Genomic DNA, 16725 nt, shown 5'->3' on the forward strand with positions numbered 1-16725 from the left:
CACTGTATTTTGGAAAGCAAGTCAGATAATAAGAGATTCTGAACAGATGCATTTCCTGGATTCATTCTTCTTTAAATTCCATTATTAACCTACTTTTTTTCTACTTTTGTTATGAGACAGTTATATTCCAAAATATTTTCAAATGATCAGTTGCTTGTAGTTATATTATGTATGTGTTTCAAACTTGTTGCATACATACATATGCATTTATATTTACATCTAGACCAGTTTCTTTTCCCCTCCTCTAAATTAATTTGTCATTTATGTTAATTATTCTAACCTAACAAATTAATGCCACCAATAAAATTAGTACCTGGTTTAGGCAATTCATATCAACTTACTTTTACACTCTAAAAACAGCACTCAAAATAAATCAGAATCTTTACCAGTGGCAAAGTGACACGAAGAATATGGGTAGTTATAATATTATTCTTTTAAACAAAGCAATTTATGAATTCCATTACAAAAATCTACTCTCTGAACAATGGCTGCTTACAGGAATTAGTCAACTTTAAACAAAAACTACAGTTTTTAATTCTCAAACAAAGTATCAGACTATAAGATGACATTTTTATGAAATGATGTGCCATCACTATACATGGTATGGCCTTCAAACACTTCAGTAGCTTTCAGCCAAGTATAGACGAGTAGTGTAAGGAGTGGTTGCATATGTATTAGTGTTTTTCCATTTCCTCTCTGTTTCTGTGAAAGTTTGTTGGTCTGAGAGACCAACACTTTGAATATCATAAAATATGGCATTTCCAGCAGTGAATCAGGAACTGAAGATTTGAATCACAGCAAGGATTCAGTATCTCTCAGCAATATTGGGGACAAAGAGTGTTTTGATAAGCATCATGAAGAACCAGAAATTTTGTTAGAAAGAATTACTTTTGTTGAGAATTAGAACAGCCTAACAAATCAAAACACACTCCCCATCAAAATATAATTTGAGGTTTGCCAGTGTTATCAGCCACTGTTAAATGATTAAAGAATGCTCCACCAAAAGGAAAAGAATATTGGAACTTGTTTGACACACAAACAAATTAAATAACTAAGTAACTAGATGGCTAACAGAAACTAAAGGTTCATCACCAAGACAACCAAAGCCCTCCACTGTTCCCTGTCCTGGGCCAACCAAATCCAGTCACCTTCAACTCCTATCTCCCATAGATCACGCTTGATATTATCCTCCCATCTATGTCTAGGTCTCCCTAGTGGTCTCTTCCCTTCAGGCTCCCCAACCAATACCTGGCGCACACCTTTTGCCCCATCCATGTGTGCCACATGCCCTGTCCATCTCACTCTTCTTTACTTAATCACCCTGACGATGTTGGGGGAGAAGTAGAAATTTTTAAGTTCATCATTTTGCAGTTTTCTCCACGCCCCATCCTCTTCTTTCCTAGGCCCAAATATCATCCTCAACACCCCATTCTTAACAAAATTGTAAAATGGACTAATGTGAAATTAGCAGTCCATATGAGAGAAGGTATATGGTCTTCAAAAGAGAACAAAAATCTGTTAAATCACCACTCTCAGGTACATTCACTACTGAAAATTTCAAAACTACTAGTATCAGCTTCACCACTCTGTCAGTCTGACTCTCTGCATGTAACAATTCAAAAACCAATAAACAGATTTTCATGACATTTCATATTAGGTAGTTTTATCAAAATTTGTTGGTACATTCTAATTTTGGTTGAAATTAGACCAGAACATGGATTTCACATTAAGACCTTCTGCACATGGAAGTAAATGAGTTGGGAATCCCCAGGCAGTTTCACAATGATAATTAATAACAATGGTGATAATGACTATGACAATGAAAACAGGAATAGTTCACATATAAATATTCCAATACCACAGGATATGTTAAATGTAATAAAAACTATGCAAGTGTAAGAACATGCATACATTCATACTAGTACTTGAAAATTGCAGTTTACTATCAAATACAATATGGCAGAACCCATGCTACTATGATGGCATGGGTAACAACAAACTGCAGACATTCTACACATACAAGAAACATTAGCCCCAAAGAAACATTTAGAAAACTACTGTACCATTACAATCTGCTAATGACATAAAATACCAGTTTTCATTCCAGAGTGTCTCGAAAATACAACACAAGGAGCATATATAATTTTAGGTTATTAAAAATAACTGGTTAGAAATACGTGATAAGATTGAATAATAACCTGAATCTCTCAAAGCAAAAACTGTGCATACTTTGAGATTAATTTCACACATTTCTTGGAATAGTTTTCAAAAACAGAGTTCTGCGGCCTGCTTCTACCTACCTGCCTAGCTATATACAATGGATTCCGGTTAATTGGGACACATCAGGAACACTTTGGCCCAATCAAGTGGCTTCCCCAATTATGTGGAGTTCCACGTAAAAAGTTAAAAAGGTCTGTTCTTTAATATTCATCCCAAATAAACGACTGCCCTGATTAATCAATGGCCCAATTAACCAGAAATTACTGTATACAAAACTAAAATTTTGTTAATTATAAACATAAAAATGTATGTTAGCATGATTCATGTCAATTGTGTGGGTAAAATAAATACTAACAATCAAGTAAATGCAATATCAATACAATCACACACCTCAAAACAAAATTTTAAATAATATAAATGTAATTAATTTCATAACTATGTAATATAAGAAATCTAAAATTTAATTCATAAAATGGGAATGATTATGTAACCAAATGACTGACTTAATGTTTATGTTTTGGAACATTTAGTTTTTGCAACAGTTAAAAAAGCACAAAGTGGAAATGTGTGACTGTAAATTTTAAACTCTAAAATTAATGTTCTTGGTGGAATCAGTCATAATTATGTGAACTTGTGTTTCACTTTCAGAATATGCTTCATCCTATTCTGAACTTCACTGTCTTGCCTAAAAATTATAATAGCAGACAGTATCTAACAAGATCAGTTACCAATGGCAGATTTCATTAACATTTCTTCATCACAGAATCTCTCTACATTTGATTTTCCATGAGTTTTTACAAAATAGCATTTTAAATGATAACGCTGCCTATGCAGGGTGTCCATGATGCACATTCAGGGGAGGTCATTATAAGTATCAATACTGGCAAATTTACTGTGCATTGTTTTACATTTGTTATTAATGTTGTAACTTATTACAGTAACTGCTCAAGTACCAACCACCTTCTTTTAGGCAAACTCTCAATCTCTATAAAACAGAACTACTTGCTCTGCACAGAATGGTGTAATCATTTCTGATCTGCATAGCACAATTGAAGATGAAACCAGTTAATTCTGCAAATATTATGATTTCTTTTCATAAGGCTTTTCATATGCTGCCCAAAGGCACCATATCCAGCAACCTCAGTGGCCAGATTTGTGATCCTCCCTGGCTGACCCAGTGACCTTCAAAGCACTGGTTCAAAAACTATATAACACAACTTGAAAAGTGTGCTGGAGCACCAATGTGCTGAAAGCACACACTCTTACATCAAGCAGCACACCTTCCAGCAGTTCTTGTAGAGAGTCTTCAAGGGAGCATAGGTACGTGAGATTTCTGGCTCTCAATGGCAGTGAGTTTGAAGGTGGGTTGTTGTAACTGTAGTCTGGTAGAAGCTTACTGATGTTTCAAAAGTGATTGCTGCCCCCATTATCATGGCACAACAACTGAGACAACAGCCATCTTCAAGCTTCAGTACATCTCTGCAGTTAGGTTCTGTTCAAACACTGGTCCAATAAGTTCACAAGTGAGAATATCTATGGTTCATTATACCATCCCTCAAGAATACTGCCTCACAAGAGACAAGGAATTAACATTTCCTTTTGAATAATCTTCAAAACTCCATATGTGCAGGACAATCTTCAAGTTGAAGGGCTTGAACAATCTGCTGATGAAATAGATAATAACCAAGAAAGTTAAGAGTTCTCCTCATTTGCAGTTTGTGGATTTACAGAGACATTCAACAAACACTGGTGGCTTGACCATCAGGGTGTGTCCTCTCCCACATTAACTGTTTGCTGAACTGGATGCTAAAGGCATTGCTTTGGAAAGTTACCTTTCTTCCTAACACCTGTGAAAGCATCTAAAGGTGTATGTCAATTTTGGAATCATCTCTTATATTGTCAGACAGCTGCTGCAGCATTCTCACTGCAGAATCCATAAAGTAAATGAATATCTATCCACATATCCTTTGTTAGTATACGTGCATACTTTAAAAACTTCAGTAGAACACACAACACATTACACCAATCTAGCTCTAGTTATTCATCAAATAAACATGTGTTGTCTTCTCAATAGTGTTGTCTATCTGCTCATTGTTATCTTCCCCATTTAAAAATTCTTGCCTCAGTAAATTCAAATGTCCTTAACTCCATTACTTAGAACAGCAAAAATGAATACTCTTTGTTTTCAACGTGTGATGGTCTCCACCGAATGCAGGTGAAGTACTTCTCTGCATTATGAGATGTGCTGTGTCATTAGTACATACATCAGAAGCAGAAAAGAAATTTGGCACTGGTAAAACTACAAAATATATAACCCAAGAACTTTTCAGCAGCACAAATTATACTTTCAACAGACAGAAACATTTCAAATCATTTTTCAGAAAATTTTTTATAACATTGGAACAGCGCAGTTTTTAAATACAAAGCATGAGAGTTAACCACTTGACCACAACGTTTGGCAACATTGGCCAAAATTACTATCATGTCTGTGAGAAATTGCTATTTATGTATTTAAACCGATAAGCCAAAAGGTCCTGTTCACCAACATATCACATTTCAAGAGTGTATATTTAATGTGTGCTTTTATTATTAATGGAGGATGAAGTGGATGGGACATTTGGAACACGTGGGTGAGGGGAGGGGTTACAAGGTACTGGTTGGGAGGCCAGAAGGGAGCTGGGAAGACCCAGGCAGAGGTGGGAGAATAACATTCAGATGGACCTTAGGGAGATAAGAATCGATGGAGTAAACTGGATGCAACTAACTCGTGATAAGAAACCGGTCATGGGTTTTTGTAAACATGGTGTTGACCTACAGCTTCCACAAAGAATGTGGGCTATTCTTTGGGAAGCCAGATACAACCAACTTTTTAAAGAATAACCTGCACCATAGAGTGAGTTTCTAAGATAGCCTAAAGAAAGACAGATAAAGATGCTAAATGGGGAAGATAGGTAAAGAAAACATAACTATAATATTTGGTAAGGTAGAAGAAATTAAGAAGAGGTATAATTTGGGCAATGCTTGCTACCATGCAGTTCAGCTACTTTTGTTTTCCTGTCTACTGTCTAAAACATAAAGATTAAAATACACAAAATGTTAATTTTACCAGTTGTTCTACATGGATGTGAAGCTTGGTCCCTCATATTTAGGGAATAACACTGATTAAGGGTGTTTGACAACAGGGTTCTCAGGAGAATATTTAAACCCATGAGAAATAAAATAGAAAAAGGCAAGAGAAAATTGCATTAGGAGGAGCTCCATTACTTATACTCTTTACTAACTACTTGGATCATCAAATTAAGGGGGTTGAGCTGGGAATGGCATGTAGTATGTATGGGGAGATACATAACTGGTTTGAAAGAATAAAGGTAAGAACCACTTGGAAGATCTAGGCATAGATAGGAGGATAATATTCAAATAAAGTTCAGGAAAACAAAGCATCACGGTGTGGATTACATTCTTTTGATTCAGGATAGATACAGACTGGTGGTGGGATCTTGTGAACATGGTATTGAAACTTCAGATTCCATAAAAAGTGAGAAATTTCATGACTGGCTGAGCACACTATCAGCTTCTCAAGAAAGACTTTGCTTCAAACAGTTAGTTAGTTGGTTGGTTGGTTGGTTAATCAATTAGTTAATTATTTAGTTACATAAAACAAAATAATAAAATTTTAGAGATTAAAGATTAATACAAAATTTGAGCAAATGTAATAGAAAAATATATTTTATATACGTATCAGGCAGAAAATATAAGCAGTATAAAGTCAGATGCCATATGTCAACCCTTTAAATGCTGCACATAAGACATCTTGGTTATATATCATACTAGAATAATCAAGCACCAAAGAAAATAAGTAAAATAAACTTCTCCTCTTACATCTTCATAGCTTTTCAGCAATATAAATTATGTCACCATGAAAACATACTGGCAGAAAAAGATGATTTAAATAAAACCAGCATTAAGAAGTTTAGAGTATTACACAAAAGAGGAGGAATAACAGAACTCAAAATGTAAATGTACAGTCATAATTAGGATTAGAGGTTCTCACTGCAGTGAGTACAAAGACCACCATCTTCAGGACTCACTATGGAGGTAGCAAGGACCTCTGAAACATTGGTAGACTTCTACCAGACTACATGGTGCTATAACCCAGAAGACAGCCATCTTCATTAAGAAAATAAAAAATACTGTGTCATAACTAAAATTTTACCAATATGAAGATGCAGAAATATGCGGGTCTTCTGGACCAAAATGACTGTATACTTATATGTGTTGCCTTGAAAGCTACAAACTTTATCTAAGCTAAAACATCTGTCACATTATTATTTCATATAGTAACACACAAATATAATTCTAAAAAGTGTCAGTACCCTCACACTGACTGGCTACAGAACAATCGTAACTCTAGCAAATGGCATGATGAATTATAGAGTGAAAACCTATGACTGATAAAAGATAATGGGGACCACTGGCTGCTGGGTAACCGTTATGAGTAAGTTCGGAGGGATCACATTAAGATTCTGTTCATTAGCAACATTATCATTAAGATAAGAGTTTGGTGAAGTACCTCCAAACACTGGAACTCCAGTATTGCCAATATCAAGATTAACAATATCAAAAAACAGAGATGAATTTCTATCTTTAACCCCATTGGTATATATGCTAACTTGACAGCCTGGTTTGGATTTTTGAAACGACTGTGCCAACACTAGTAATTTTAAATTGGCCCTGTAATAAAGGTACAATACAGTTGTCACTTGTACCAACAATTCCAGTCTGCAAGGAAACACTACCAAAAGAGTTCATCTTATCCTGCCTGCAACATTGGTCTCAGATACATATGCTGGACTGTTCAAAAGAATAATGCAAGAAACACCATCAACTTGTCATGATAAAGTTTTACAGTTTGCATTAATCCCCCACCCCACTACTCTACCAGTACTGGCTCTGCCAACAAGTATCAATGGAGAGAGAAAGTCAAAATTACCAGTAGTTGATGTCGTCAAACTAGCCGAAGCCGTAGTAGAAGGCTGAGAGGAAGTGTACCCTGAAACCTGGAACACATGCACCAATGTACCAAAATTTAAAAAAAAGATAAATAAATAAAAAGAAAAAGAAACTAATGTGCTAATTATAAAGTAAATTGTATCATTACCAACAAAAGATATAATATACTTGCACATGCATTAAATTAATGCACAGTTTGAAGAGTAGTCAGTATGTTCATAGATTCAAAGCTGTGGTCTTATGGCAGAACTGGACTCGAGGAACATTATGTTATGTACAAACCAAAACACAAAAACTTCCATGCCAAATGGCAAGTAATATTGCATATGAGGCATTCAAAAAATGTCTTCAATCTAGAAATCTTCTTTAAGTGGAGCCATATAAGTCGAAGTGTACAATATATCAAAAATAGTAAAGGAGTCCCTGCACATAAGTACCAAAAGTTAAGGCATGTAGGAGGAATGGTAATAAAGCTACATTCAGTCTTAACTTAAAAATTCAATGGAGGGAAGGGAACAGTTTAATGCTCTAGTGCAGCGTATCTCAACTGGGGTTCCGCGGAACTATGGGGTTCCACGAGAAATAGTGATGAATAGGCTAATCATATGTAAATGTATTTTTGAGTCATTTTTGTGTTTAATTTCATATTCGTCATTTTACTATACACGTACATCATATTCTTGGAAAATTCTTGGGTATTATAATAAAGTCTTCAATCTGTTATATCATTTAGAAGTATAATAATCATAGGAAATATATTTAGCGATATCCATACGGCGCCAGTGTGAAACCACCTTTAGTGGTCAGTGTACAGGAGCTGTATGTGGCGGATTCACGTATCATCAAGTGACTCAGTCAAGTACAGGACGCATGCATGGTCGCCATCAGTCCTGTCTGTGCTTTCTGGCGTGCAGGTACAGCCCCTCATTCACCCAGGTTATTTAGTAAATTTTACCCATCATTTAGGGATGTTATCTGGTTATATGAATTTTAAAAATTTAAGTATGTTTATGATTATTTTTGTTAATTTATGAGAAATTTGTGTGTGTGTTCTCTCTCTCTGTCTTCCAAAATTAATTCTTCTGTTTGCCTTTATTTGCTTCAGTTTTTTTTTGTTTAAATTTTATTTATCAATTTATTTATCTTCTTTTTTACATTTTTTATTTATTTTTTTTTATTTTAGAGAAATGTCTGACCGTGCAATGTGGCGATTTTTGAAGAGGAAACATCCAGACAATTCTGAAGAGGCTAGTGATGAAGAATTGCAATCTCCTGACAAATTTCACTGCACTAGTGCACAAAAAAGGTTTGTCTTTACAATGAAAGTTGCTTATCAATGGGCTTTACATGGACTGGTGATCCAGGTTGTCCTATTCCATTGTGCCTCATCTGTGGCAAACAATTTTCAAATGCAGCAATGGCTCCAGCAAAATTGAAAAGACACTTCACGACAAATCACAGTCATATGAAAAATAAAAGTGCTGATTATTTTATAATGCTATTGGAATCTAAAAATAAACAGAGTACAGCTTAATAAATTCAGTGTCAGTTAAAAGGCTCAAGAAGCAAGTTATTTGGTAGCAGAAATTATTGCACAGAAAAGGAAAAGTCACACAGTTGGTGAGAACCTAATAATGCCAGCATGTAAAATTATAGTGGGTAAAATGCTGGGACAAGATGAGGTACGAGAAATTGAAAATGTTCCACTTTCAAACAGTACAATAAGTCGACGTATCGATGACATGTCACATGATGCTGAAGAGGTTTTGTGTAATAAACTGAAAAATAGCAGTTTTTCTATCCAGGTTGATGGGTCAACATATTTTACCAATAAATGTCACATTGTAGCTTTTGTAAGATTTTTCAATGAGGGTGAAATTCAAGAAAACTTTTTCTGTTGCAAAGAATTGTCTGAGACAAGCAAAGGAATAGATATATTCAATGTTTTGTCCCCATATCTGGAAACAAAAGATTCTCCTGGAAAAACTGTGTTGGCATCTGTATTGACGGTGCCCCATCCATGGTTGGCTCCATAAGAGGTTTTGTTTCTCACGTAAAACAAGAAAATGCTGATGTTGAATCAACACACTGCTTTCTTCACAGAGAGGTGCTGATTTCAATACCTCTTGGAGATGAATTGAAAAAATGGTTAACTTTATTAAACAAAGACCAGTTCACTCCACACTGGTTAAAAAGCTGTGTGGAAACCTGTACAAAGAGCACATAAATCTCTTGCTACATGCAGAAATCTGGTGGCTGAGTAGAGGAAGAATTCTAAATAGGGTGTTTGAGCTAAAAGATGAATTGCAGGAATACTTTCAAAAAAGCAATAAGCAACATTTTGCCAAGTGCACTGAAGATGAAAAATGGTTGCAGAGACTAGCCTACTTAACAGACATTTTGCATCACATGAATCAGCTGAACAAGTCACTGCAAGGCCCTGGAGAAATTATATTAACTTCAAGTGACAAGATTCTTGGATTTAAAAGAAGACTGAATCTTTGGAAAAATCATGTTGCAAAAGGGAATCTTGAGATGTTTCAATTACTGGTGGGGCTTAAAAGTAAAGAAGGATATCAGCAAATTTCAAGTCTTATTAAATCCCACCTGGAAGAACTGTTGATCAAAATCAAACATTATTTTCCTTCCCTTTCAACACAAGTGTATGATTGGGTGAGGGATCCATACTCTGAATCTTCTGCTCATCCTGAGAACTTGACTTTAAGAGAAGAGGAAGAACTTTGTGGGCTGCAATCTGATCATACACTCAAGATGAGATTTACTGACCTATCCCTGGACAAGTTCTGGATTTCTGTGAAAGAAGAGCATCGTGCCATTCATAGGAAAGCAATAAATATATTTCTGCAGTTCTCAACCTCTTACATGTGTGAGCAAGCTTTATCTTATTTAACAAGTATCAACAACAAAGACAGAAATCGTCTCCTTTCAGTTGAAGATGAAATCCTCGTCTGTTTATCCAAAGGTTGACCCCGAATTAAGTATTTGTGTACCAAAAGACAAGCACAGGTTTCACATTAGAAAAGTAAATTTTATTATCTAAATTGGCTTCAAAAATATCTTTCCTTGAGACATATTTGTTCATATGACATTTTACCTTGATTTATCTTATGCCTTTTCAACACTGTCAATAAACAATTAAGTTATTGTAGTAGTTATTATCTGTTTTCATTCTGTTTATATGTGTTATATAAGATATTGGTTTATATATATATATATATACACACACACACACACACAGATATGGGGTTAATTTTTTGTGTGAATGAAAACCTCCATATGAGGTCTCTTGAACAGGCAGTTTGACCTCAGTTTTTTTGTATTGTCAATAAACTTGAGAAAAACGGAAGTTATTTTTTGCTTAAACCAGTTATCAGAACAAATATATGATGTTTCCCTCATGAACTTTAAGTTTATAAAAGAGAAAGAAAGATATTAATAATGATATATAATAATTTTTATGTAGGGGTTCCCTGAGACATGAATATTATTTCAAGGGTTCTGCAAGGGTTAAAAGGTTGAGAAACGCTGCTCTAGTAACTTAAAGTCCAAGAAAAGATCCCCTGTCCTATTGGGTCCCAGAGCCAGTCCATAATTAAGACTGGTCATCCAGTGTGTGCAGGCAGTAATACAGAGTGCGGCAGAGCATGTTTTTCAAATAACAATAACTCAATTGATTTTCGAGTTAAAAAATTTTTAATTACACAAAAAGAAAGGTTTTAATATGCAGTTTTTGTTGAAAGTTTTGAATTACTTCCGAAAAATAACGCCCTTCCTTCTGCACGTACTCTTGCAGCCTCTCCTCGAAATTCTGCATTGCTCTTCCCAACATTTCTTCCCCCACAGTAGCGATTTCCTGGCAAATGGAATCTTTCAGTTCCTGGATGGTGCGTGGTTTGTTTCTGTAGACCTTTGATTTGAGGTAACCCCACAAAATAGTCACATACGGACAGGTCAGAGGAGCAAGGCGGCCACGGATTCACCACTTTTGATATAATTTTCAACGACAAACGCCCAATGCTCGCAGGTCCACGGTGCCATGGCTACTGTAACAGCATCATTTAAGCTGTCTACTAGCAAGGGGGCAGAAATCCCCCACCCTCCTCCTTGCCAAGTACTAGCCATTTGAAAAACATGCATTTCCTCTGCTGCACCCTTTATTACTGATGGAGCTACCCGGAATCCAAGAAAACAAACATATTGCATATATGTGTATTCATGAAGTCCTGAAGTATTTGACGACTTATTATCTCAAATACATTGTAGCTGGTGGCCATTAAAAGGTGCATCTCATTTACACATAATGCCTCTCTGCTGTGTATATGCAACCATTTCCCAAAAAGAAAAATTTCAGTAGATGTTGAGGAAATCAATACAAGGGCTCATACAGACAGAACTCTAAGCAAGAAAAATATCTTATGGGCACAACTTATCATATCTTTCAACTGACAAGATTGTGTTGCCACACATCACTGGTCTTACAAGATACACATATACTGTAATACACTCTGTCAGTGACAATATATAATATATGCTACTGCTACCCATTAGTGTCCATGTAGACTACTTGATATCACACCAACAGGATATGGTATAAAGAATGCCTTTGAAACTTTTGCAAACACATTTCCAATCTTATCATTTATAACTACAGTCCTTAACAGAAATGGCTCACTTATGATTCCTAATAGTTCACAGGGTAATTTTAGAGTCTTGATCAGCTGGTGGAAATGGTGATTGAAATACAGAAGCTTGGATAACAATTCTGATGGTACATATTTCATACACAAGATTTTATAATAGTGACCTTCTTGAAACTGGTAAATTTTGTAAAAATACTACACGACATAATACGTATATTTTATAGATACCCACAACTTTTGTTTGGCATATTTCTTTCAGTTACCTTGTCGTGGTGGTGGGGCTTGAGTACCTCAGTGATCCCAAGAGCTATGCTGGTGGTAGCATAGCTACTGGTAGGGCCTCCCTAGCCAGATTGATCAAGGGGGAGAGGTCAGACTAAGACGGGTACCCTGGCCCTCCAGGTTGGGGGGTTGGTCGCAAGGCTAACAACCTTGCACTGTAAAAAGGAATATGTTTTGAAACCTCAATCAAAGCCTCGGACAGACGGACCTAACAGAAGACGAATTAAGCGAAAAGATAAGGATATTGAGATTGGTACGTGGAATGTTAGAACCCTTCTTAAAGCAGGAGCATTGTGAGTATTTACAGATCAATTAACTAAATATAGAGTACACATAACAGTGGTACAAGAAACAAGATGGACAAGTGAGGAAATATGGGACACAAAAACACACACTATCTATAGCAGTGGTAAGAAGAAAGGAAATAGAGAGGCAAGGGTAGCCTTCATAGTGGACAAAAGATTTAAAGGAAATGTGATGGAATTCCAACCCATAGATGAAAGACTATGCAAAATAACGATTAGAACCAAGTTGTGTAACCTGTCTATCATAAATGTGTATGCACCTACAGAGGATAAGGATGAAGCAATAAAAGAAACGTTTTATAATAAACTGGAGCAGATAATAGACAGCACACCATATAATGATGCCAAAATGATAGTGGGCGATCTAAATGCACAGATTGGTAAGGAAGAAATATACCAAGGAGACAATAGGGAAACAAAGTCTACATGACACATCCAATGATAATGGCCAAAGATTCATTGACTTAGCCACTAGTAAAAACATGATAATCAGCTCTACTTTCTTCCCTAGGAAACAAATACATAAATATACATGGAGATCACCAGATGGAATAACCAACAACCAAATTGATCATGTGTTAATAGACAAGAGAAGAGGTACAAGTGTAATAAATGTCCGAACATACAGAGGAGCAAGTTGTGGGACGAACCACTATTTAGTTAAAACAGTCTTCAGAGGAAGTATATTGAGACTTCCAAAGAATGGTACAGAGGCAGTGCAAAAAGTAAATATTAGTAAGCTAGAAGATAAGAAGACCAGGAAAACCTTCGTAACCAATTTAGAAGGAAAACTGGAAAGCATGGGATTGCAACAACCACAAGATATAACAAATGATAAGGGTACTGAGGAAATATGGGGAAGACTTAAAGAGAGTGTTGAAGAAACAGCAAAGGTCACACTCAGGACAGCACAATTTAATAAAAAGAAAGAATGGTTTGATGAAGAATGCCGAGAAGACATTCAAGAAAGAGATAAAGCTTATCAACAAGATTTAGCATGCCCAACCAGAAAAAAGAAACAAGAATTATAAGAACTGAATAAGAAAGCTCAAAACACTTGTCGCAGGAAGAAAAGGAAACACATGACAGAGAAATTAAGTCAAATTAATGAGAAACTTAGAATAGGTAACACATATATGGCGTACAAAGAAATAAAGAATATAAAAGAAGGGTTTAAACCAAGAACTAATATCTGCAACGGCAGGAAAGGAGAGCTGTTAGGAAATGGAAAACAAATCTTATCCAGATGGACAGAATATTTTGAACAAGCACTCAATATTTTGGAAACGGGAGGAATTGAATCAGAGACAGGTGAAGGATTAACAATCTGACATGATATAGAAGATACAGAAAAACAGCAAGCACCCACACTAACAGAAGTTAAAGAAACGCTTCACAAATTAAAAAATAATACAGCGCCGGGTATAGATTTGATACCAGCTGAAATCTGGAAATATGGAGGAGGTATGTTAATAACAGTGCTGCACCACCTTATAAACAAAATATGGAATTTAGAACAAATGCCAGAAGATTGGAAGAAGAGCATAATATGGCCTATATACAAGAAAGGAGATAAACAAAAATGTGAGAACTACAGAGGGATATCGCTGTTATGTGTGGCATACAAAATGTTTACAAACATACTGAAAGATAGGCTACAGCCATATGCCGAAGAGAATATCGGAGAATATCAGGCCGGATTTAGGAGAGGCAGGTCTACCATTGATCAAATATATACTGTAAAGCAAATACTAGAAAAATGCTGGGAAGGAAACATAGAGATAACACAGATATTTGTAGACTTCCAACAAGCATATGATTCCATAGATAGAACTAGAATCAGCCTTATAATGCACCAATTCAAGATACCTGGGAAACTAATAAGACTTACGAATATGACGATGGAAGACACTAAAGCACATGTGAAGATACAAAATCAACTGGGAGACAGCCTTACAATAAATCAAGGCCTCAAGCAAGGAGACAGTTTAGCACCACTTCTCTTTAATCTTGCCCTTGAGCATGTAATTAGAAAACTAGCAGTAGACACCAAATGCACTTTGGAATATAAAATGGTACAAATAGTAGGGTATGCGGATAACATAAATATTTTGCGAAGATCATTAAGATCAGTCAAAGAAGTAGTTGAAGTGCTAGGCAAGAAAGGAAAAGAAGTTGGATTACAAATTAACACAAGGAAAACAAAAACCTTAATACAAACAAGAAGGAGATCATTAGACCATCATATAAAGATCAAGGAACATGAAACAGAAGTGGTGCAAAGATTCACATACCTGGGAGTATGCATAACAAATAAGAATGAGGAACTATAGAAATACAAAGCAGAATTCAAGTGGCCAATAAAGCATATTTCTCGATTTACCACTGATAAAATTCCAAGGAATAACTAAGAAAGTAAAAATCACATTATATAAAACTTTCATCCATAGCATAATATCATACAGGAGTGAAAAATGGGTACGCAACCAGAACGCAGCAGATAAAGTTGATCTTTTTTTATGGAAAATCCTGAGGAAAATTTTCAGCCCAACACAAGAAGCAGGTGAATGGAGGATAAAAACTAATCAGGAAATCTATAAATTATATAAATACATACCATTGTCACAATTTATAAAAATCAAGAGACTTCAATGGGCAGGTTACCTGATTCGGATGGACAACATCCGAATTCCAAAGATGGTATTCAAAGGTAGTGTTGGAGGAAGAAATCCAGTTGGAAGACCCAGGGACAGATGGGAGGATGCAGTTCAAATGGATGCCACACTGCTCCTGAGAATTAGAAATTGGAAGAAGGCAGCAGAGGATAGGACTGAATGGAACAGGAGAATTGAGGAGGCCATGGACCGAATACAGACCAGAGAGCCACAGAAGAAGATTTCTTTCAGTTACGCACTTAGAAAGATATAACCAAAAATGTGTTTACATCCATATAACAAATCATAATATGAAAAGGTAAATGAAACTTGCCGATGAAAATACTTGTATAATATAAGGGCCATATATCAAGAATCATTCATAAATATCATCAGACTGAAAGGGGTTCAATTAGGCCAAAAGGTAAAGTGGTCCTTCAAATAATTCAAACCAAACTAAAGTCTGTCACAAAATGCAATAGTTGTCATTTGGTTGCCAGATAAATATGACAAAAGTAAGAGATTCTGTTTCCTTAATTGCTTTTTCAAGATCCACCTAAAAGCAATAAACAGCATGAATAAAATTTATCTAAAACATATTTTGCAGGGCCACCTTCTTTCGTACAATTTCATGAACTATAGTACTTATAGCACTGAGGTTTTTAAACTTTACTTTGATAGATCATCCACTATAGGTCCATAATAACATTGATCAAAAAATCAATTTGAATGCACTGCAATTATTATCACAAAACTGTCCAAATACTACATGCATTTTCAATCAACTCTGGAGAGCTGTATGTAGCTGAAACTATGCATGGATCTGATTTAATAAAATTTGCTGTATGCTCTCATTCACTTACAGCAGGCAGGCATTTTGAGGTTCTTAATAGAAAATTGACAAACACATTTTATACCAGTTTTTTTTTTGTTTTGACCTAGTGCCAAGTACCTAGAGAAAATTGTGTCCCAGGTGATTAGGGCAAGTTGCAGAAAATATATAAAAATCACTTTAGAATTACATTTCTTCTTATTTTTACCAGATATCTCTATCCTATGTGAACTCCCATCATGCAAGTTGAAAGTTTTACTAATTACGAGACTAAGTGATGACTTCAGAATATAAATTACCAAATCTGTAATTATGTATACTTTATCATACCAAGCTTAATTAAACTCACCTGAAGACATTTTTAGCCACATTGAAGGGGTGGTACTTAATTAATAAAAGCACAATTTAGCAAGTGTTACATGGCAGAAAAGACACAGGTGACAACTGGAAATGTCCAAGACCAAGTTACTGAAAACCTTGGGGCCAGAAAAGAAGTCCATATAAAAAAGACTGAACAAAGTCCAGTATAATTCACCAGTCAAAGACATAACCCACATTCCTAAAAATATAACTAGAAATCAGCACCAATTTGTATTGGACATGTACCATATTTACTCAAATACAAAAGTGCCTGCTTTCAAAATTAGGGTATATGTTATATTCAAGTACCCAGTTTCTAATACTGTCTTTTCAAGAATCAGTACGTGTATAGTTAGAATTTTGTTGTTGTGATTCAGTCTGTAATATAAATCAAGGAAGAT

General features: G+C 35.5%; 1 protein-coding gene and 1 long non-coding RNA gene across 6 annotated transcripts in view; one reads left to right on the forward strand and one right to left on the reverse strand.

The window, feature by feature from the left end:
- The window catches only part of LOC147870956 (uncharacterized), a 51971-nt gene that overhangs the window by 8009 nt on the left and 27237 nt on the right, over window positions 1-16725 (reverse strand). For 2 of the 5 annotated variants that reach the window (XM_087341576.1, XM_087341575.1), the window contains exon 7: window positions 7211-7277. The exons of 1 other annotated variant lie outside the window; for it this stretch is intronic. In XM_087341576.1, coding sequence (XP_087197702.1) covers window positions 7211-7277 — 67 coding nt within the window. Of the gene's footprint in view, window positions 1-1248; window positions 1400-7210; window positions 7278-16725 lie in introns of all 5 variants that reach the window. 2 more of the 5 variants (XR_015532997.1, XR_015532996.1) reach the window with 2 other exon arrangements.
- LOC147870957 (uncharacterized) lies at window positions 2373-10395 on the forward strand. The gene is made up of 2 exons (XR_015533008.1): window positions 2373-3540; window positions 8414-10395. It is a non-coding gene; the product is annotated as an uncharacterized LOC147870957 (long non-coding RNA).

This window comes from Zootermopsis nevadensis, unplaced genomic scaffold (genome assembly GCF_977971745.1).
Source record: "Zootermopsis nevadensis isolate Lab colony 2312 unplaced genomic scaffold, Znev_1.0 Znev_ptg000082l, whole genome shotgun sequence".
In the NCBI taxonomy this organism is placed as follows: Eukaryota; Metazoa; Arthropoda; class Insecta; order Blattodea; family Termopsidae; genus Zootermopsis; species Zootermopsis nevadensis.